The sequence below is a fragment of the Garra rufa genome, chromosome 17, assembly GCF_049309525.1.
Source record: "Garra rufa chromosome 17, GarRuf1.0, whole genome shotgun sequence".
Taxonomy (NCBI): Eukaryota; Metazoa; Chordata; class Actinopteri; order Cypriniformes; family Cyprinidae; genus Garra; species Garra rufa.
The window spans coordinates 4930000-4952530 of record NC_133377.1 but is presented as its reverse complement, the minus strand read 5'-3'; the positions used below and the strand labels follow the sequence as shown (position 1 = coordinate 4952530).

At 41.3% G+C, this 22531-nt stretch overlaps 1 protein-coding gene across 1 annotated transcript in view; it reads right to left on the bottom strand.

Moving 5' to 3' along the window:
• znf704 (zinc finger protein 704) overlaps nucleotides 1–15428 on the bottom strand; it is a 78050-nt gene extending 62622 nt beyond the window's left edge. Inside the window, exons 1-2 of the mRNA XM_073821258.1 lie at nucleotides 15183–15428; nucleotides 8084–8313 (exon numbers count right to left, since the gene is read on the bottom strand). Coding sequence (XP_073677359.1) covers nucleotides 8084–8313; nucleotides 15183–15428 — 476 coding nt within the window. The remainder of the gene's footprint in view (nucleotides 1–8083; nucleotides 8314–15182) is intronic.
• Between the last annotated feature and the right edge of the window lie 7103 nt (nucleotides 15429–22531).

Below are 22531 nucleotides of genomic sequence, written 5' to 3'. Positions count from 1 at the left end.
GCTGGAAAGAATCCAGCATTGCAGAACTCCAGATTTTGCAAAGAGTGGCGCTTTTCAGATGGTAATCACATGCTCTCTAAAGTTGCAGCCCAACCACCATCCGCTTTCTGAAGGAACTTGTTTTCTTTGGCAGCCAGTAAAGCTGTGCTAGTGAGAAAGCATACTATTTGACCAGATCAGCCCCCTCCCCGGTTTACCCACCCACCACTTTGACACAGCACATCCCGACACTGGGAGAGGAAGGAATCAGCTTGTTGCTAAAGAAAAAAGTAATAACAAAGGCCACACCCATATTTCAAGCAATATGGCTGTATAAAGAGGATAGTTATAGGAAAACTAGTAATTTGGTTGCATTCATTTCCGTAGCTTTACCACAGTAATGCAAAGGCTTATTTAGAAGGACTCCAGGGACTGAGTTCTCAGAGCAATAAGTTAATTTAGAGAATCCTCCACTGTGGTTTCCTGACCGCTGTCTCTGCTACAGTCTGCCACAGGTAAATATAAGCTATATTTCAGGATCCATAAACAATGATTTACAATCCCAAATCTCTTATTTTAAAGGTTCAAACATGTAACCTTTATAACACACTTAAAGGGATAGTTCACCCAAAAATGAAAATTACCCCATGATTTACTCACCCTCAAGCCATTCTAGGTGTATGTGACTTTCTTCTTTCAGATGAATACAATTGGAATTATATAAAAAAATGTCCTGGCTCTTTCAGGCTTTATAATGGCAGTGAATGGGTGTTGAGACTGTGAAGCCCAAAAAAAGTGCATAAATCCATCATAAAAAAGCTCTATTATAATCAACGACGCTCTCTATACTGCACAATCAGTCTCTTATTTACATTCTCTCTACACTTTATTTATGAAGGGATTCGTGAGATATGTCTGTGATACATTACTCAACGTTGCAAAAACACGTAGAAACCTTTGAAGCTCCCCTGAGCGCAAACACAAACATGCTGATCGGGTCAGTCGCACATGGTGCTCCTAAATATTATTATATACAGTCGCACGCAGTAATTTTTACTGTAGAGCCCCGATTTGTGTACAAATAAATATCAATATTTAAAATTTTATTTGTAATCTCTAGCTTCCTGTCCTGTCTTCTTGTAACTGTTGTTTAAATGCTTTCATTGATTAAACATGGCTAATAAACACACAACTACGACAATATTTGGCTTATCGGAGTTCTTCGTATTATAATTTTTCTTATAATAAATTATATAATAATGCAATGGCTTTATCACTGCTTAGAATAATATGAAATATATTGTGTACATTATTCTTTGTAAAAAGCCACACCATCTCACAGAAGGATTTATTTCAAACACTTGACTGAAGTTCTGAAGTGAGTTTGGAGTAAAAACATGCGATTAAATGTGGTATTTTCACATGCTCTCAGATGTAGCAGCATTTACTACACAGAGCCGTAGCTCACTGAGAAGCTACGCAAACACCTGTCATTATCGTACAATGTTAGCTTCGATTTTATTATTGCGTGATTAAATCTTCTGCGATAATGAACGTGATATTGCGTAATTGTTAGTGTACTATGGCTCTGTGAAGTAAATGCTGCTCCATCTGAAAGCACATGCTGGAGATGTACTACTTATTACAGAACCGGCTTTACTGACAAAATGTCCATGACAATTGCCTTCAGTAATCATGCAGACCTAGTTTATGAGAAAGTGGCGTTCCAGCGGATGATGTAGGATGTAGGCTAACGCAGTGACAAAAGTGGAAGCAAAGAGGAGAGAGCAAAACAGAACACCAGTCACAAATTAGAAGTACAAAACAGGATTTATAATGGAAAATGTCGGAGGATTTCGATTTAAGCCAAGAGGAGACCCTTTGCTGTAAACAAAACTTGGTTCTTGCATGACTAGTATATTCTCACCGGAGCTTACTCTACGCCTACGGCCTTCATCACCCGCTAGAAAGCCACTTTCTCATGACGAACACATACGACAATTAGCAGAAGCCAGAGATCGCAGTTTGTAGAGTTTTAAATATGGATATTTTTCATACACAAACACATTGATTCCCTTCAGCAGGCCTTTATTAACCCCCTGGAGCCATGTGGAGTACTTTTTATGATGGGTGAACCCTTTAACTGTGTTTATTGTGCAGAGACAACTATAAGACAAAATTAAAGTCTCTAACAACTGATCTTTCTGTCTGCTGAAGCTCTTAAATGGAAAACAAAAGTCAGTTGACACCATTGATTTGCAGGCATCTTGTGGCCAGTGTTGACGTCATTGGCACCATATTTGTTTTTAATACCACAGTATTAAATGAACAACTCAAATTTATTTGCTTTCTCTGTTTAAAATATGGAAAGCTGCAAAATTTTCAAACACTGAATTGTTTTCATCCGAAAATCCCATAGTATTATAAATATAGAGTAATATGTTTTAATAATATATATTTACAATACTTTAAAAAGTGTGTGGCACTCAACTAAGTTATTTCAAAAGTCTAATAAAAAAAACTGTTTCTTTTTTCAGCCCAGCATGTCCACAATTTCATTTTGGTGCCTAAATAAAGTAAAAGAGTGGGAAGGACATGCTTTAAAGATTTCTGTTCCATAAGATAAAAACAAACAAATTTAAACCATTATTTTAAAGGTGAGTAAATAATGTTCATATTTTCTTTCTTTGGCTGAACACACACACAAACACACCATCATTTATTTCCTGCTCACCATTAGTCTGGTGGAGGCCTGCAACATTAAAAGTCAGACTGTTCTTGTTCAAATAGGTTATTTCCTGCTATAGAAGAAAATATAAAGCTGCTGTAGATTAAAGTTGTACACTAGCAAAAAGAGGAAGCAAAATGGTTTCCACATTCCAGCATTTCTCAATCTTTTAATAAACCTCTCTTTCAGCAAAGCAGCCGGGGAGGAAAGAGAGGTCAACAATCACATTGGGTCAACTAATATACAAGACACAGAATGCTTGTGGTGGAACTCTGTAAACAAATATGATGAACTAAGCTATTCAGTATCCAATAATGAACACTAAAACAGCTGACGTGAGATGGGGAAACATGTGGGCCCCCTTTACCCCCCCTAGACCTGCAGGTCACCAAACAAACCCCTGGCACACTCTCCATTGTACACTGATTGAACACAAACCAAGTGGGTCCTTACAAGCTCCAGTCCTGTGATATTAAAGTGTTACTGCATCTAGGTCACTGTTGTTTGCAATCACAACTTCAAGAGCGTGCGGACTGGTCTCCAATCACAATCAAGTATCTGGATCACCTTCCTCACAACAATTCAGTTTAAAATGTTCCATTCACTTGCTTGTATGCGTCACCTTTTCCCATTCGGTAGACCAGTGACTATTTCAGAGCAATCAATCAGAATTTCAAAGTAATGACGCCTATAACCAATTCTGAATTGAAACGCAAGGAAGTTGAACCTGTATCTGATCTTTTCTTTTGTGTACTTAAGTGCTTGGTGCTCATGTGATTTCATACAATAGACTCTTGGTCCATGGGATCTAATGGTCTTTTCTGGCACTTAAAAATCATTCGTCGCAAGGCTCTATATATTGATTTTGACATGTTGGAAACACTTTACACAACAACAGTGAAGCTAATCCTCATGTTGCTTTGGCACAAGAGATTGATCAGCTATCCTGTAGCTGAGAAACGCAAAATAAACCTAAGCACATTATCCAGAACTTTGTGTTTGTCTAAACTGACTGGCTCTGCCAACAGAAAGGCAGCATAATTACTTGGAGATATTTAAACTTGCGGCTGCTTCTTGTCCAAAGTCGTGACTAATAGACCTTAGAGCTTAACGTACACATGTTTCGAGGTTTGTGTTGTCCAAAAGAAACACAGAAAAGAAAATATATGAGCAAACATGGTTACACGCACTGTGAGATTCAATCAACTCATGCACACAAAGCTAAAAACTGGTCCGATTTTAGCCAGGAAATGTTGATAAATTGCTTTGTCTAGAGGTTCATCATACCGTACAAAAGTTTGGGGTTGGTAAGAGTTTTTGAAAATGTTTTTAAATGTCTCTTATGCTCAGAAAGGCTGGATTTAATCACAAATACAGTAAAAACAATAATATTGTAAAATTACTTCTGTGGTAAAAATGTAATTTATTCCTGTGATGGTAAAGATGACTTTTCAGCAGTCATTACTCCAGTCTTCAATGAGAAAATAATATTTTAATTTATAAATATGACCCTGTTTACATATGCTTAATTCTTAATACTGAGTCGTTACCTGAATAATCCACAGCTGTGTTTTTCCACTGCCCGCTATTCTTCAGAAAAATCCTTCAAGTCCCACAAATTCTTTGTTTTTTAGTATTTGTATTTGAACCCTTTCCAACAATGATGTATGATTTTAAGATCTTTTTACACAGAGGACAACTCAGGGACTCATATGCAACTATTACAGAAGGTTTAAACACTCACTGATGCTCCAGAAGCATCAGTGAAAAACTATGCATTAAAAGTCAGGGGTGAAAACTTTTGAACGGAATGAGGATGTGTACATTTTTTCTTCTTTTGCCTAAATATCATATATTTTTTTTTATTCAGTACTGCCTTTCAGAAGCTACAGAAGATACTTACATGTTCCCCAGAAAACAAAATAAGTTAAATTTAAAAAGTTTTCTTAATGCATTGTTTTTCCTTCTGAAGCATCAGCGAGCGTTTGAACCTTCTGTAATAGTTGCATATGAGTCTCTCAGTTGTCCTCAGTGTGAAAAGATGGATCTCAATCATACAGTCAATGTTGGAAAGGGTTGAAATACACAACAATTTGTGGGACCTGAAGGTTTTTTCTGAAGAACTGCAGGCAGTTCAACTGTTCAGGACAAACAAGGGACTCATGAACAACTATCACGAAACAAAAAACTGCTGTGGATCATTCAGGTAAAAACACAGTATTGAGAATCAAGTGTATGTAAACTTTTGAACGGGTAATTTTTATAAATTCAACTATTATTTTCTCTTGTGGACTACATGTAAACATCTTTTATGATAAATATCTTATTCAGGTCAGTACTAAATAAGAAATAATATGCTTTTGTATGATCCATCATATTTTGGTAAATAACGTGTATGTAAACTTTTGACTTCAACTGTATAGCTTACAATTTGATTATTATTTAATGTTAATATTAATAATCTGTTCATAAAACTTATTATATACAACCATAGCACAACCAACAGTGCAATCTCTCAAGATGGAGAGCCAGCAAGACAAACATCATTCGTAGTACATGGAGGATTAATCGCCGTTTTCTCTAAACGTTAAAAATAATGAGCTTCATAAATAGAGCACCACTAAGGTGATCAATATAACACCTAGGGATATCGGTAGTCAGCCTATAGCAAATCAAACCTGCAAGGCCAATTAACGCACACAGAAATCATAAACATCTTTCTCAGCCATAAAATAAATTCAGTTCTCAATGAGACATTTTTTTCCTGAATAGATGAAGAATATAAATTGAGCTAAGAGATCAATAATTCGTCAACAAATAAATATTGAGTCAATATCAAGGCTCAGTGTAGTAATGGAGCTATCAGACAGCTCTATCAGATGCTTCATGTCAGTTGAATTGTCAATTGATTTTTTGAGATCTAAAAAGTAAAAGTCACACTAAAAAGAATCTGTGTGTGTGTGTGTGTGTGTGTGTGTGTGTGTGTGTGTGTGTGTGTGTGTGTGTGTGTGTGTGTGTGTGTGTGTGTGTGTGTGTTAAAGCATGCTTCAAATTACATCTGACAAACAAAGAAAGACAGCTGTTAGCTGTTTTTGTAGTTCTACAGTTTACTGCATGCTAGAGGTGTCAGAAAATAAAGTGCAAATGCTGTAAAGCGTTCAGACCACAGGATTCACAAACCACAAACAAACTTGTATCATTGTACTGGTGGTCTACGCTTCGCTTAGAGTGCTAAATATACAGGTCAGATCATTATGTAGTGACTATATACAAAATAAATCATAACATTAAAGGACAAATTAAGCTTGGCCATTACAGCACTTAATTGCATTTTAAAATATTAAAACAGAAAACATAAGAAACTTCTTTCAAAAGCATTCAAATCTTACTAACTCCTAACTTTTAAACAGTGGTGTAAATACTATTCTTGTACTTCTTGTAATATGCATGTTGATAGAAAACATTTCAGTAACTTCTGAAAAAGAAATTAAAATGTTACTTTTGCTTTAAAAAAAAAAAAAAAGATTATATAAGGATTAGTTCACTCCTGAAATAAAATTTCCTGATAATGTATTCACCCCCATGTCATCCAAGATGATCCAAGTCTTTCGTTCTTCAGCTGAAAAGAAATTAAGGTTTTTGAGGAAAATGTTCCAGGATTTTTTTCCATATAGTGGACTTCAATAGAGATCAACGGGTTGAAGGTTCAAATTGCAGTTTCAAAGGGCTCTACATGATCCCAGCTGAGGAATAAGGGTCTTATCTATCAAAATGATCTGTCATTTTTGGTCTTTTTAATCATAAATGCTCATCTTGCACTAGCTTGACTTCACGCATTACGTAATCGCATTGGAAATGTCACACGTGGTTAATTCTTCATCTGCGTACTTCGGTTCAAAAGGGTAGGGTAGGGCGAAAACTACATCTCATCTTCTCCTCCGACTTCTAAATTGTCTAACATCGTTGATTCACCTTTTTTTTTTAAAGGGCGTTTTACATTTTTTGCGTGTTCGTTTTGTAAACACTGGGTCAGTACTTCCGCCTACGTCACCGGTGACCTTTCCAGCTTGACTACATAATGTGTGAAGTTGACTATTTGTGGTTAAAAATAGGAATGTGCGCAACGACTAGTTTGATAGTCGTTTAAACGAAAGTTTTGTAAACTTTGTTTAAGTTTTGTAAAGTTTTGTATTATTAGTTGAGTAGTCTAAAAGAAAGATACCCCCAAAAGATGGTATTAAAAAAGCCTATGTCTGTGTGTATATAATAGCCTACATTTTAAATACTTAACTATAAATCACACTGTCAAATCCCTCAATGAATCCCGCTTGCCTTACACTTGCCTCTTGTTATTATCTTTAATTTTTATGTGGTCGTTAAAAAGGAAAAAAAGAAGAGCATACACTCAACGTCAGCCAATGCATAGCTTATTTATTCAAATCAGCCTGACAGAATTCTTCATCGTCATATAACTAAGCCAACATATTAAAACACAATTCAAATGCAATAGGAATGTTTATCAAGGAATAGCATTAAAACAGGTTTTAAAAACTTAAGACATGCAGGCTATGTCACTGTTTTGTTTAAAATTTGCCCATTTTATTTAAGACCATGCGTTTTTGTTCAGTAAATTATCAATGTGGTCTGATGGCTACGTCGTGCCTGCCATTTTGTTATTACACAGATTGTACATCCGATTGCTTCTAATTCAAAATAATACTATACCTTGCTTTCGCATGGTCATGAGGTCTCTACAAGGGCATGCAAGGTATTATTTTTTAAACATTTTATTTTAACTTATTTAATTTTTTAAAAATGTAACGTTAAAATTATGGCAGTTTCAATAATAAAATCATGTTTTTGTTGTGAAGTCGACTATTGTTTTCAGTGTCGACTAATAGGAGCTGTAACGTTTAGTCGACTAGACCCGCACATCACTGTATATAAATTTGTATTTTTTAGAAAATAAATGATTGTTTCCCTACATAAGACTTTTGTTCCTCGGCTGGGATTGTGTAGTGCCCTTTGAAAATGCATTGAAACTGCAATTTGGACATTGGAACCTGTTGACTCCCTTTGAAGTCCACTATATGGAGAAAAATCCTGGAATGTTTCCCTCAAAACCTTATTTATTTTCGACTGAAAAAAGAAAAACATTAACATTTTAGTTGACATTAGGGTTGAGTAAATGATCAGGAAATTTTAATGGAATTAACTTATCCTTTTAGGAAAAAAAAACTCACTAGTACTAGTACTACAGTCCAGCTCTTCTTATTTAGTGCATACACTTAAAAAAAAAAGGAAGTGAACAATAACAAACATCATTCCTTCAGTTCTTATGTGTGCCTGTAGGGGGCACTCATCCCACAGTCTTACCTGGCTTGTGGTACGTCGATGCTGGAAGAGACCACCTTGCGTTTTTGTTCCAGCAGAGAAACAGAGCGGGTGTGATCTTTCTCCGGCTCGAGCGCCCAACCCATTCGCTTGTGCTCCAGCACCCGTGGCTCCTCTGTGCTCTCTGGGCTGAGAGAGAGCACCTCTCCTCTCTGCACGCCCCCATTCTGGCCCTGCGTGGGCCCATCCCGCTGTCCACCGTTGCAGGTGCTCTGCAGAGAAAAACACATTTGAGTTTCTTCAGTCTTAACTGTGTTAATAGTCTCTCCACGTGGCTCCCGTCAATGAAGCCCTATTTACACCTTCGGGGGCCGTTAATGGTATAGACCCCTGCCGTGAGTCTTGTTTGCTTGCAATCACGCAGCATTAGGCTGTATTTAAGCTGTAGGTAATTAATGCATTGGTCAATACAAACACCTGAACAATGCTTTGGACGATCTGCAGGATCTGCCTGCTCGTTTGTATATAAGATCTCTGCTCTGCTGACAAAAGAAAAAAAAAAATCCCTCCTCGCTCTGCCATTTCCCCCTTAGCACAACAAGCCACCATCCGTGACCACACTAATGCAGAGACGAGCAGCTTTTCCTCTTGCACGTCTCATCTGCACAGCAGCCGTAGACTTTTTTTATTGCACTGTGACTAAAGCTGCGGTACACTAAACCTCACGCTACAGAGAGGGCAAACAGAGGCCAAGACGACGCACATCACCGTATGCACCAGCGGAGAGCGTGAGCTAACAGTAAGCGGCGTGCAATCCAGATCATTATCTTACCGTAACACGATTAGTTTGACTGAGGAGAGAGTAAACGCCCATCATGCTGGGCTTTGAGCAGCTGTGAGTTTACACACTGTAATGGAGTTAAAAATAAAAAAGAATTACCTGCCTCAATACCGGGCCAAGTGACTGCCGATAAGGGCTAAAAACAGTATTACAAAACAACAGTTTAGGATTACCTCACTAGTCTTCTTTTTTTTCTTTTTTTCTTAAAAAAGAAAGTATGTCACAACTCTCATTATTTACTGTTCCAAACATGTATGACTTTCTCTCTTCTGTGGAGAACAAAAGGAGAAATTTTGGAGAGTGTGCTGGCTGCTCTTTTCCATGCAGTAACAATCAATTAGGATTTAGCTTTCAAGCTTTAAAAAGAAGGACATAAAAGCACCATAAATGTATCACAAACATGGATATATAAAGTATGCACAATAAGCCAAACAATAAGCTTTAGGTTAAAAAAAGTAGGGATGCACAATAAGTTGCGAGACAATATTAGATATTTTATGAAATATACAGTTGAAGTCTTTACTTTACAAAATGTTAGTTTTACCAAAATAAGAGGGATCATACAAAATGCATGCTATTTTTTATTTAGTACTGAGCCAAATAAGATATTTCACATGAAAGACGTTTTCATATAGTCCACAAGAGAAAACAATAGTTGAATTTATAAAAATTACCCTGTTCAAAAGTTTACATACACTTGATTCTTAATACTGTGTTGTTATTTAAATGATCCACAGCTGTTTTTTTTTTTGTTTAGTGATAGTTGTTTGTGAGTCCCTTGTTTGTCCTGAACAGTTAAGCTGCCTGCTGTTCTTCAGAAAAATCCTTCAGATCAAACAAAATCTTTGGTTTTCAGCATTTTTATGTATTTGAACCCTTTCCAACAATGACTTCATGATTTTGAGATCCATCTTTTCACACTGACGACAACTGAGAGACTCAAATGCAACTATTACAGAAGGTTCAAACATTCACTGATGCTTCAGAAGGAATAACAATGCATTAAGAGCCGAGGGTGAAAACTTTTGAAGATTTGGAGATCAGGGTTATTTTGACCTATTTTGTCCTCTGGGAAGCATGCAACCATCTTCTGTAGCTTCTGAAAGGCAGTACTAAATGAAAAAAATATATATTTAGGCAAAAATAGGAAAAATGGACACATCTTCATTCTGTTCAAAAGTTTTCATTGTGTTTCCTTCTGAAGCATCTGTGGGTGTTTAAACCTTTTGTAACATATGCAAATGAGTCACTCAGTTGTTTTTAGTGTAAAAAAAGGATATCAAAATTATGCAATTATTGTTTGAGAAGGTTCAAATACACAAAAATGCTGAAAAACCAAAGAGTTTAACTGTTCAGGACAAACAAAGGGACTCATGAACTATAGTCGTGGCCAAAAGTTTTGAGAATGACACAAATATTAGTTTTCACAAAGTTTGCTGCTCAACTGCTTTTAGATCTTTGTTTCAGTTGTTTCTGTGATGTACTGAAATATAATTACAAGCACTTCATACGTTTCAAATGCTTTTATCAACAATTACATGACATTTATGCAAAGAGTCAGTATTTGCAGTGTTGGCCCTTCTTTTTCAGGACCTCTGCAATTGGACTGGGCATGCTCTCAATCAACTTCTGGGCCAAATCCTGACTGATAGCAACCCATTCTTTCATAATCACTTCTTGGAGTTTGTCAGAATTAGTGGGTTTTTGTTTGTCCACCCACCTCTTGAGGATTGACCACAAGTTTTAAGATCTGGGGAGTTTCCAGGCCATGGACCCAAAATGTCAACGTTTTGGTCCCTGAGCCACTTAGCTATCACTTTTGTCTTATGGCACGGTGCTCCATCGTGCTGGAAAATGCATTGTTCTTCACCAAACTGTTGTTGGATTGTTGGAAGAAGTTGCTGTTGGAGGGTGTTTTGGTATCATTCTTTATTCATGGCTGTGATTTTGGGCAAAATTGTGAGTGAGCCCACTCCCTTGGATGAGAAGCAACCCCACACATGAATGATCTCAGGATGCTTTACTGTTGGCATGACACAGGACTGATGGTAGCGCTCACCTTTTCTTCTCCGGACAAGCCTTTTTCCAGATGCCCCAAAACATCGGAAAGGGGCTTCATCGGAGAATATGACTTTGCCCCAGTCCTCAGCAGTCCATTCACCATACTTTTTACAGAAGATCAATCTGTCCCTGATGTTTTTTTTTTGGAGAGAAGTGGCTTCTTTGCTGCCCTTCTTGACACCAGGCCATCTTCCAAAAGTCTTGGCCTCACTGTGCGTGCAGATGCGCTCACACCTGCCTGCTGCCATTCCTGAGCAAGCTCTGCACTGGTGGCACTCCGATCCCGCAGCTGAATCCTCTTTAGGAGTCCATCCTGGCGCTTACTGGACTTTCTTGGACGCCCTGAAGCCTTCTTAACAATGCATTTTTTTTCCGGATTAAGTTCATTTTCATGGCAAAGAAGGACTATGCAATTCATCTGATCACTCTTCATAACATTCTGGAGTATATGCAAATTGCTATTATAAAAACTTAAGCAGCAACTTTTCCAATTTCCAATATTTATGTAATTCTCAAAACTTTTGGCAACGACTGTACAACTATCACTTAACAAAACAAAACAGCTGTGGATCATTCAGGTAACAACACACTATTAAGAATCTAGTGTATGTAAACTTGTGTAAATTTTTATAAATTCAAAAATTATTTTATCTTGCGGACTATATGTAAATGTATTTTATGTGACATATCGTATTCCGATCAGTACTAAATAAAAATTAACATGCATTTTGTATGATCCCTCTTATTTTTGTAAAATATTTAACATTTTGCATATTTTGCAAGGTGTATGTAAACTTTTGATTTTTACTGTATTTATGTGCCTCTAAAAATGCAAGGTGAAAAACAACCCAGCGCTGGGTGAAATATGGACAAACTCAGTGACTGAGTTGTTTTGACCCAGCAGCTGGGTTAAATGTTTAACCCAGCTTTCTGGGAAGTTTTAATTAACTCAACTACTGCTTAAAAATGACTATATTTCTTGCTTAAAATTAGCCCAAAATAGGTTGTAAATTAAAAATCCGACACATAATTACTAGAGGCGCAATTGCTGGGTTTGTCCATATTTTACCCAACGCTGGGTTGTTTTTAGCCAAGCTTTTTTTAAAGTATAGAATTGTAATATCTGCCATTCATCAGTTAATCTGCTTAGTATCTGTATGAGCCAGAATTTTAATACTGGTTCTTCCCATTGAAAAACAGACTGAAAGAGTGAATGCTGATTTTTTTTTCTTCTTTATGGGTGAACTCTTTCTTTAAACCTCCCATTGGGCAGGAATAACGTTATTCCACATACAAGATGTATGCCAGGCTTTGGCGTATTTTCATGAGATGAACAGATTTGTTAAAGCGGTATCATGTTGTGCAATACTTTCAAGCGTCAAATCAAAACTGCACAGTTGACAAGTTCAAATTTAAATTTCACACACTATTAAGTCTTTCTCTCTCAAGATACAAACACACACTCTTGCTTTGTGTGCGCTTGTTTTGTTTTTTTCTAACGGCCACAGCTTTTTCATCTCATGTGGAGCGCAGACTGATCAAATATGGGTCACAATTCATGTGCCAGTCAAACTATTCAAACGAGATCTTGCTTTTGCTAAAGAGTTAGAGGATTTGAATCGATCTCGACTGATCTAATAACAGAATTAATTAGATTTGAGAGCAGGATGCACACAAATGAGCACTTGAAATTAATTATGTACAAATGATTTATTTATATTTGAATATTTACGACAAAAACAAACACAATTCTTTAAGGTTTGAGATATCCACTATAAAGGACTCTTCACAAACGTATCCAACCTTGCATTCATCATGACGGTAAACCAGCAACAAAGCCATGGCGCATAAAGAGTTAAACTGTTAGACAGCCCATGTGTGTTAATTAAATTTTGATATTAAGCAGTGGAAACAACAGGGGAACGAAAAACAATCCAGTCCGCCTTTGTCTGGAAATGCCACACTGTAACGCACTTAGCGCGAAGCCCCTCCTTACTATGCAAGTCAACAAGTGGCATTCCCCCCTAGCCGAATGGCACTCGTTTGGGAATCCAGGCGCCTTGCCAAAGCCCCAGATTCTGTGAGCATGACCCTCTGTAGAGCTCCGTTTTGCTGCCGTTATGAAGCAGCTGCTCCGGGACCATTAACCCCCACTTTAGTTTCACATCCCTCCTTGTTTGAATTGCTTAAATCTTGACTTTTTCCCATCATATATCACCAGAGAATACCTCAGCATGTGATGTATATAATAGTTGCATTGATTAAAAATTAAATAGACACTTGAATGGGAGTGAGATTGTACGTTATAAAAACAGAGGTGTATCAGTTGCCATACTTGCCAAAAACAAGCATATACAAACATTAAATGTACAGCAGAAAACAAATAAAATGTGTATGCAAATATATCATGCAAATTTCAGGTATTACATTTATGTATTTTCATTACTTTCATGCAAACCAAAGTCTTGCAGCTCTGGCTGCAAAAGAATGAAATAGAGCTGGAGCCGTTCTTGTCATTTTGACCCTCTTTGTTTTGATATGGCACCTCAGGCTGTATAACTTGATGACTGCAATTAGGTCATTATAAAGAACCCTTTGTATTTTGCAATTACGTGCAAGCAACTCACTCAGCCTAGTGTGCAATCACACGGAGTTCAGTGAATTAAAGGAGCTTGATCTGAGCAGTAACTAAGACATATTTATAAAAAACACGATCACTGCACTAGGAATGAATGTCGAAAACACACTATAAAAGCAGTAAGAAAGAGCCGGTTGCAGCGGAGAGATGGAGGCTGTTGTACGCGCGCGTGCACAGATGCTTCTGCTGGCGCGTGAATGCTGCAGAGCGTGTTTGTTTGCCACTGTTATCCACCCACTAAACTCAGATAGATAATCAGCGGCTTACACAGCCCTACATGGCTACATATCTCGACTATAACAGCCGCAAATACAACAAAACAAGACTAATTTACGACAATCATTTAAAATCTAACGTTAGTCAGTCGGGGAAACTTTGTGTTTGTCCATATGCGGTTTAGTCAGATTTAATCATGTAATTAAACGCTAGTTTAATTAAGTATGTTTAGTCTGTGCTTTCAGCACTGCTATTTTCCATCTTTCCTTCGCGTTGTGCTCGCTGAATGCAACGAACCCAGCGCGGGATGACCGAATCTCGAACAAATGACTCTTATGAACTGGTTCTTTTTATTAAAACGATTCCCGAAGCAGCGAGAGCGTTAGCAATTTGAATCATATACTGAATCATTCCGAGCCATCGCTAAATTCACAACTGACTCACTCGAGTCATTTTTCGTTCATGTTTATTGTAATACAATAATAAATTTAAATTAAATATTATTACGAAATACTGGGATATTTGTGACCCTGAACCACAAAACCAATCATAAGGGTCCATTTTTGGAAACTGAGATTTATACATCATCTGAAAGCTGAATAAATAAGTTTTCCATTCATGTAAAAAATCTAAATATTGAGAAAATCGCCTTTAAAGTTGTCCAAATAAAGTTCTTAGCAATGCATAGTACTAATTAAAAATAAGTTTAGATATATGTACGGTAGTAAATTTAAAAAAATATCTTCATGTAACATGATTTTTACCTAATATCCTGTTTTTGGCATAAAAGAAAAATCGATCATTTTGACCCACACAATGTATTTTTTGCTATTGCTACAAATATCGTGCTACTTATGACTGTTTTTGTGCTCCAGGGTCACGTTTATATTACACAAATACCGTCAGGAGTGACATCATTCCAAACACACATTTTAAAGCTAGAAAATATGAGTTTTAATCATGTTTTTTAGATGGACCCTTATAGGTTAAAAAGCAAAGACGATATGCAATCAAAGTGCATTTTCAATTAATACCCAACACTTTTTTAGGTGCAAATGTGTTTCCATTTAATAATGGAGACACCAAAAGTGTCAGAGTTTAATGCACTAGATTGTAAGCATGGAACCGGCGCTACTGAACGACCATCTGTATCGAACAATTCTACAAATTGCAACTAAAAAGTATTTGGCCCCCAAATGTTAAAATTGAGGAGACAATGTCTCTCCAGTAGCATCAGCATCATTACTGCAATATATACTCTCACACATTCACATGTGATGTATTTGCACCATTAAACAAACAATCTCTCAATGCACTGTAAACAAGACTGTGTGCGACAAGCAGCATCACAACAACAACAAGCCCAGCTGACCACACATACAAACCTTCAAGCTCGACTTAAGCGGTGCTTTCGCAGTCATCTGTGCAATCTCTTCCTCTGAGTATTCTTTCAAGCTCCCGTCTTGCATGAGCACTGTGTACACGTTGCGCCGATGGCCGGTCGAAGCATCTCTGTTGTCTTGTTTGACAGCCTGGATCACTCCCGTGAGCGGAGCAGCGTCTCCCGTTAAACCCGGAGCGTACACGCGGCTCCCGATGACCGAGCGCTTCACCAGCCGCCGCGTATGCATAGTTGATATATCAATGAAATGCGCAAATAAAATCACTTCGTTTTTTTGCACTGCAATGCCGCTTTAAAAACAAGAAATGTCACACTGACAAAACCCAAACGGACCGACCGTCATAATGGGCCGAACATGCGAATAATACGACAACATTACCACAGATCTGGACCGCATCCATATATTTCACCGGCGTGAGCGCGCATGTTCGGGACGCGAGACTAGTGAACCGTTACAACATGCAAATGAGCTACGCTTGATAACCTCTCCGTCCGTCCGACCAAAGGACCGACCGGCAACCGATATCTTTCTTCTGTCGACCTGTTTGTTTTGCTTGCCGTTCCCTTAAAGCTGACGGGCTGTAGTAAAACACGGAGCGGAGCAGCAGTTTTGGATTGATAAACACGATGTGTTTTTCACAATACATACAACGGGCATTTATGTGATATATCAACAAAGACCGGACCACTATTTATTTGATTAATATTATAATATAAATTAGCATATCTATTGTCGAGGGTGCTGTTTACATAGCCAGTTTTCACCCCACAACACCGTAAATCCGCTTTTATGTGCGAAAGAATCCATTCCGAAAACTCATTCCGGGTTTTCCAGAGCCACTGGCTGTACCGGCGGAATGTCGCCTGTAAACATGTGCGCTCGCGCAGCCAGTGTGCGTTCTGATTGGCTGGCGGCACACACGCCTCCACTCGCTTTCTCCTGCAGTTTCCCTACAAACACAAGCAACGGGCGCTGCTGCGAATAAAACAATGACGCAAGGATGAAGAGAGGCGAGTCTTTGAGTAGTTATTATTTAGGTAGGTCGGTCAGTGTCTGTAACGTTATTACAGTAATGATAATATCCCGTTAAACAGGAGCAAATGTGTTTAATGTGAGAGTGTATGACCCGGCGAGAATGATTGACAGGCGGCAGGGATTCCCGAGGGTGCTCTGTGGTGGGACCTGTCAGTAGTAGAATAACTGTTTATGGAAAATCACTTATATTTGTCACGTACCAAAACACAAACTTGTCGGACTCTAACCATAATGCAAATATTTAAACGTGATTTGTTATGTTAGGGAAGGAAACGCTGTTGACATTTCTATTTTTGACGTCTTAAAGCGATAGTTCACCTATAAATGAGGATCTTATCTTCGGTTAGCCATTCTCATTTTGTTCCAAACCTGTTTTCTTTCTTTCATAGAACACAACAGAAGATTGAATAACAGCCTCTCTCACTATTAACATGATTATTTCTGTTTGAACTATCCCTGCATGCTTCAATTATCTTAAATACCAAATGTAATAGCGACCTTTAAAAAGTATATTCTGTATTGCGTCAATGTGTGCAGTATGAATGAATGTAAACTAGACACTCTTAAAATGTATTAAGACAATATCAATGTAACGTTATTTGGCAACTCAGCGCTGGGTAAATATTGGACAGAACACATGCTGGGTTATTTTGACCCAGCTGCTTGGGGTAAATGTTTTTACCCAACATGCTGGGTTGTTTTATTTATGTCAACTATTGTTTAAAAATCATTATATTGCTGGCTTAAAATGGGTTGGAAATTTAAAAATCACACACAGAATAATAGAGGCAACAGCAATACTCAAAAGATGAGCATTTATTATTCTGTATTGCATGAATGTGTGCAGTATGAATGAATGTAAACTAGACATACTACATTTGTCATGTTGTCACCGCTTCACTGCCATTCACAACTTCTCTCCCATTGCCTCATGGGATGTTGAATGTGCACTTCAGAACCTTAGTAGTAGGTCATTCCTTGAATGACCAAAGTGCTTTTCACCTTCTGTTTTAAATAATATGAATTTGGAGGCAGAGAAAAAGACTTTATCATTCAGACTAACATGTTATTCTCTTAAAGAGTTATGACAAACTATATCAATGTAACATACACTCTAAAAAATGCTAGGTTAAAAACATCCCATGTTTAGTTATTTGACAACACAGTGTATGTAAAAAAACATACACAGACAAAACCAAATTAAACCCTGCAGCTTGTGGCAATACATTGAGGTCTTAAGACACAAAACCACTGGTCTGTGCAAAAAACTGAACAGTATTTATATCATTATTTACCTCTGATCCACCGCAACATTCTACTGTCCTAAGCGTGTCAATGTGATCTACCATAGTAGATGCACGCGGGGGAAGCGATCTGGTGCGCGTATACGTCACTCATTGTTTACATAGTGCATACTGGCCTCTCAAAATGGTAATTACTTGTGCTTATCCTGATTCTGGCAACCGATTAAAAACTGAAAGATTAAATTTCCTTGTGTGAACTCATCTGGGAGTGTTTTCATTTTCATTTTTGGGTGAACTATCCCTATAACATGAGAATTCAACTTTTTAAGTGTAAATAACTCAGAATGCATTAAATCACATTGGAACCCCCTTTAAATCATGCCGTTATAAATTAAGTCTTTGCTTAGCATCTATTGCTATTTGCACTTAGTGTAAATAGCCTCTATGGCAAATATCTGCAAATAGCCGCTGCCTACTTTTTTTTTTTTTTTTCAAAATAGTATAAATAATAGCAGTAGAAGTAACAGACTCAGAGATTGTTACTTTATTACAGTTTTAAAGGAATAGTTCACCCAAAAAATCTTTTGAGTCATTAATTACTCACCCTCATGTAAACCCGTAAGACCTTTCTGACCCTGCATAGACAGTGACGCAACTAACACATTTAAGGCCCAGAAAGGTAATAAGGACATTGTTAAAATAGTCTGTAGTTATGTGTGCAAAGAAAAAAGAAAAAATGATTTCAACAATTTCTTCTCTTTTGTGTCAGTCTTCGATGCACATTCACAAGAGTACCACGATGCATGCGTGCTGGCGCAGGAGCCATGCATCATGGCACTCTCCTGAACACAAATAAAGTTATTTGTGCACAAAAAGTATTCTCGTAGCTTCATAAAATTACAGTTGAACCACTGATGTCACATTAACTATTTTAACAATGTCTTTACTACCTTTCTGAGCCTTGAACGTGTCAGTTGTCTTTCTGTCTATGCAGGGTCAAAACGCTCTTAGATTTCATCAGATATATCTTTATATATTATAAATTTGTTTAATGACAGAATTTTCATTATTGGGTGAACTATCCCAAGTGTGTAATTTGCATCGATTACATTTTAGAAGTAATCCACCTGCTTTATATACTTTATAAGCCTTAATTGAACATTTCTACCTTTGTGTCTGGTTAAACACAAACATCCACATGTTATATATGCTTGTCAGGGTGATTTCTGAACCTGAATCGATTGTGGCATTGATCAAAGAACCGCACCTCTTGCATAGCCTCTCAAAGTATAATATAATTACTGTGTGCTTGTGGGCATGATTCCCTTATAACAAACTGTCTATAGGAATAACCCCTTAAGACATGGCTGAAAAGATTTCATCTTTTAAGAAACAATTTATTCTTATGAAGTGAAAATAAAAAATCTATTCAATGCCCTTGTTTGCTGCCGCTCCCTTATGGAGTAGTTGCATTGAAAATGCATGTTGCTTTGACCACAGATTCGATCAATAACTGGCTGTGCAGTGAAATATGTTCTTTAAGTCCCCTAATACCAGTGCGCTGACATGATAATAAAACTGCCTTATCGAAGGTTGTTTTTCTACACTTGAGAATTTAGTTTAGCAGGATGTATTGACAGATTAAATATCAAGAGATTATATAGGGTTTTGTGCACTAAGCCTTGTGTTTTACAAAGATTGCCGAGTAAATATAGGATTATTAAGAAAAAATGTTAATATAGTTGAGGTCAAAAGTTTACATACACCTTGCAGAGTCTGCAAATAAGGGGGATCATACAAAATGCATGTAATTGTTTTATTTAGCACTGACTTGAATAAAATATTTAACATGAGAGGTTTACATATAGTCCACAAGAGAAAATAATAGTTGTGTTTATAAAAATGAACCTTTTCAAAAGTTTACATACACTTGAATCTTAATACTGTGTTTGTCACGGTGAGATAGAGGAGATCTGGGTCCAAAATGCAGGGAAAGGATTTTAATGAACAATAAACAAACAAACAAACAAACAAAAGGCCAACACGGCACAACACGACACGAAAAACAAGAGCAAGACTGGAGCAAGACTTCAAGGGACACAAAATACAAACCAACAGGAAACAATGCAGACTCACAGAGTGGGGAATGAGTGGAGATTATAAAGTCTGTGATAATGAGGGTCAGCTGTGGGTGTGAGTGATGAGACAGGTGTACGAGATCAGGAGGGAAGTGCGAGAGGAAGGGAAAAGGGGAAACAGCGACCTCAGGTGGCTGAGGGAAAACCCCACAGCCCAGATCGTGACACTACCCCTCCCCTACGGAACGGCTCCCAGACGTTCCCTGAGGCCAAAAACAGTCTGGAGGGAGGAGGAACGGGGGAAGGTGAATCAGGGGGAGGGATGGCGGGCCAGGCCCGGAGAAGAATGTTCTGGGAGGCTGGGCAAAACCAGCGCAGGGCATGAGAACTTGGGCAGGGCACGACCGGACCCAGGAAAAACGTCCGCGGGCATCGCCGCCAGGGGAACGTCAGTTGGCCTCGCCGCCAGAGGAACGTCCGCGGGCACCACAGCCAAGGGAACGTGAGCTGGCCTCGCCGCCAGTGGAACGTCCGCTGTCATTGCCGCGTCCGGAACAGAGAGCTCGGTCACCGCCGCATCCGGAACAGAGGGAGCGGTCACCGCCGCGTCCGGAACAGAGAGCTCGGTCACCGCCGCGTCCGGAACAGAGGGCGCGGTCACCGCCGTATCCGGAACAGAGAGAACGGTCACCGCCGCGTCAGGAACAGAGAGCGTGGTCACCGCCGCGTCCGGAACAGAGAGCTCGGTCACCGCCGCGTCCGGGACAGAGGGCGCGGTCACCGCCGCATCCGGAACAGAGAGAACGGTCACCACCGCGTCAGGAACAGAGAGCGCAGTCACCGCCACGTCAGGAACAGAGGGCGCGGTCACCGCCGCGTCCGGAACAGAGGGCGCAGTCACCGCCACGTCAGGAACAGAGGGCGCTGTCACCGCCGCGTCCGGAACAGAGGGCGCGGTCACCGCCGCGTCCGGGACAGAGAGAACGGTCACCGCCGCGTCTGGGACAGAGGGCGCGGTCACCGCCGCGTCCGGAACAGAGAGAACGGTCACCGCCGCGTCCGGGACAGAGGGCGCAGTCACCGCCACGTCAGGAACAGAGGGCGCAGTCACCGCCACGTCAGGAACAGAGGGCACAGTCACCGCCGCGTCCGGAACAGAGAGAACGGTCACCGCCGCATCCGGGACAGAGAGAACGGTCACCGCCGCGTCCGGGACAGAGGGCGCGGTCACCGCCGCGTCCGGAACAGAGAGAACGGTCACCGCCGCGTCCGGGACAGAGGGCGCAGTCACCGCCACGTCAGGAACAGGGAGAACGGTCATCGCCGCGTCCGGGACAGAGGGCGCAGTCACCGCCACGTCAGGAACAGGGAGAACGGTCATCGCCGCGTCAGGAACAGAGAGCGCGGTCACCGCCGCGTCCGGGACAGAGGGCGCAGTCACCGCCACGTCAGGAACAGAGGGCGCGGTCACCACCGCGTCCGGAACAGGGAGAACGGTCATCGCCGCGTCAGGAACAGAGAGCGCGGTCACCGCCGCGTCCGGGACAGAGGGCGCAGTCACCGCCACGTCAGGAACAGAGGGCGCGGTCACCACCGCGTCCGGAACAGGGAGAACGGTCATCGCCGCGTCAGGAACAGAGGGCGCGGTCACCGCCGCGTCCGGAACAGAGAGAACGGTCACCGCCGCGTCTGGGACAGAGGGCGCGGTCACCGCCGCGTCCGGAACAGAGAGAACGGTCACCGCCGCGTCCGGGACAGAGGGCGCAGTCACCGCCACGTCAGGAACAGAGGGCGCAGTCACCGCCACGTCAGGAACAGAGGGCACAGTCACCGCCGCGTCCGGAACAGAGAGAACGGTCACCGCCGCATCCGGGACAGAGAGAACGGTCACCGCCGCGTCCGGGACAGAGGGCGCGGTCACCGCCGCGTCAGGAACAGGGAGAACGGTCATCGCCGCGTCCGGGACAGAGGGCGCAGTCACCGCCACGTCAGGAACAGAGGGCGCGGTCACCACCGCGTCCAGAACAGAGAGAACGGTCACCGCCGCGTCCGGGACAGAGGGCGCAGTCACCGCCACGTCAGGAACAGAGGGCGCGGTCACCGCCGCGTCCGGAACAGGGAGAACGGTCATCGCCGCGTCAGGAACAGAGAGCGCGGTCACCGCCGCGTCTGGGACAGAGGGCGCGGTCACCGCCGCGTCCGGAACAGAGAGAACGGTCACCGCCGCGTCCGGGACAGAGGGCGCAGTCACCGCCACGTCAGGAACAGAGGGCGCAGTCACCGCCACGTCAGGAACAGAGGGCACGGTCACCACCGCGTCCAGAACAGAGAGAACGGTCACCGCCGCGTCCGGGACAGAGGGCGCAGTCACCGCCACGTCAGGAACAGAGGGCGCGGTCACCACCGCGTCCAGAACAGAGAGAACGGTCACCGCCGCGTCCGGGACAGAGGGCGCAGTCACCGCCACGTCAGGAACAGAGGGCGCGGTCACCGCCGCGTCCGGAACAGGGAGAACGGTCATCGCCGCGTCAGGAACAGAGAGCGCGGTCACCGCCGCGTCTGGGACAGAGGGCGCGGTCACCGCCACGTCAGGAACAGGGAGAACGGTCATCGCCGCGTCCGGGACAGAGAGAACGGTCACCGCCGCGTCCGGAACAGAGAGAACGGTCACCGCCGCGTCCGGGACAGAGGGCGCCGTCACCGCCACGTCAGGAACAGAGGGCGCGGTCACCGCCGCGTCAGGAACAGGGAGAACGGTCATCGCCGCGTCCGGGACAGAGGGCGCAGTCACCGCCACGTCAGGAACAGAGAGCGCGGTCACCGCCGCGTCCGGAACAGAGGGCGCGGTCACTGCCGCGTCAGGAACAGAGGGCGCGGTCACCGCCGCATCCGGAACAGAGAGAGCGGTAGCCGCCACCTTCCCACGGAAGAGCGTCTCCGCCCCAGCCGCAAAGTAGGGGCGCATCTGCGCAGC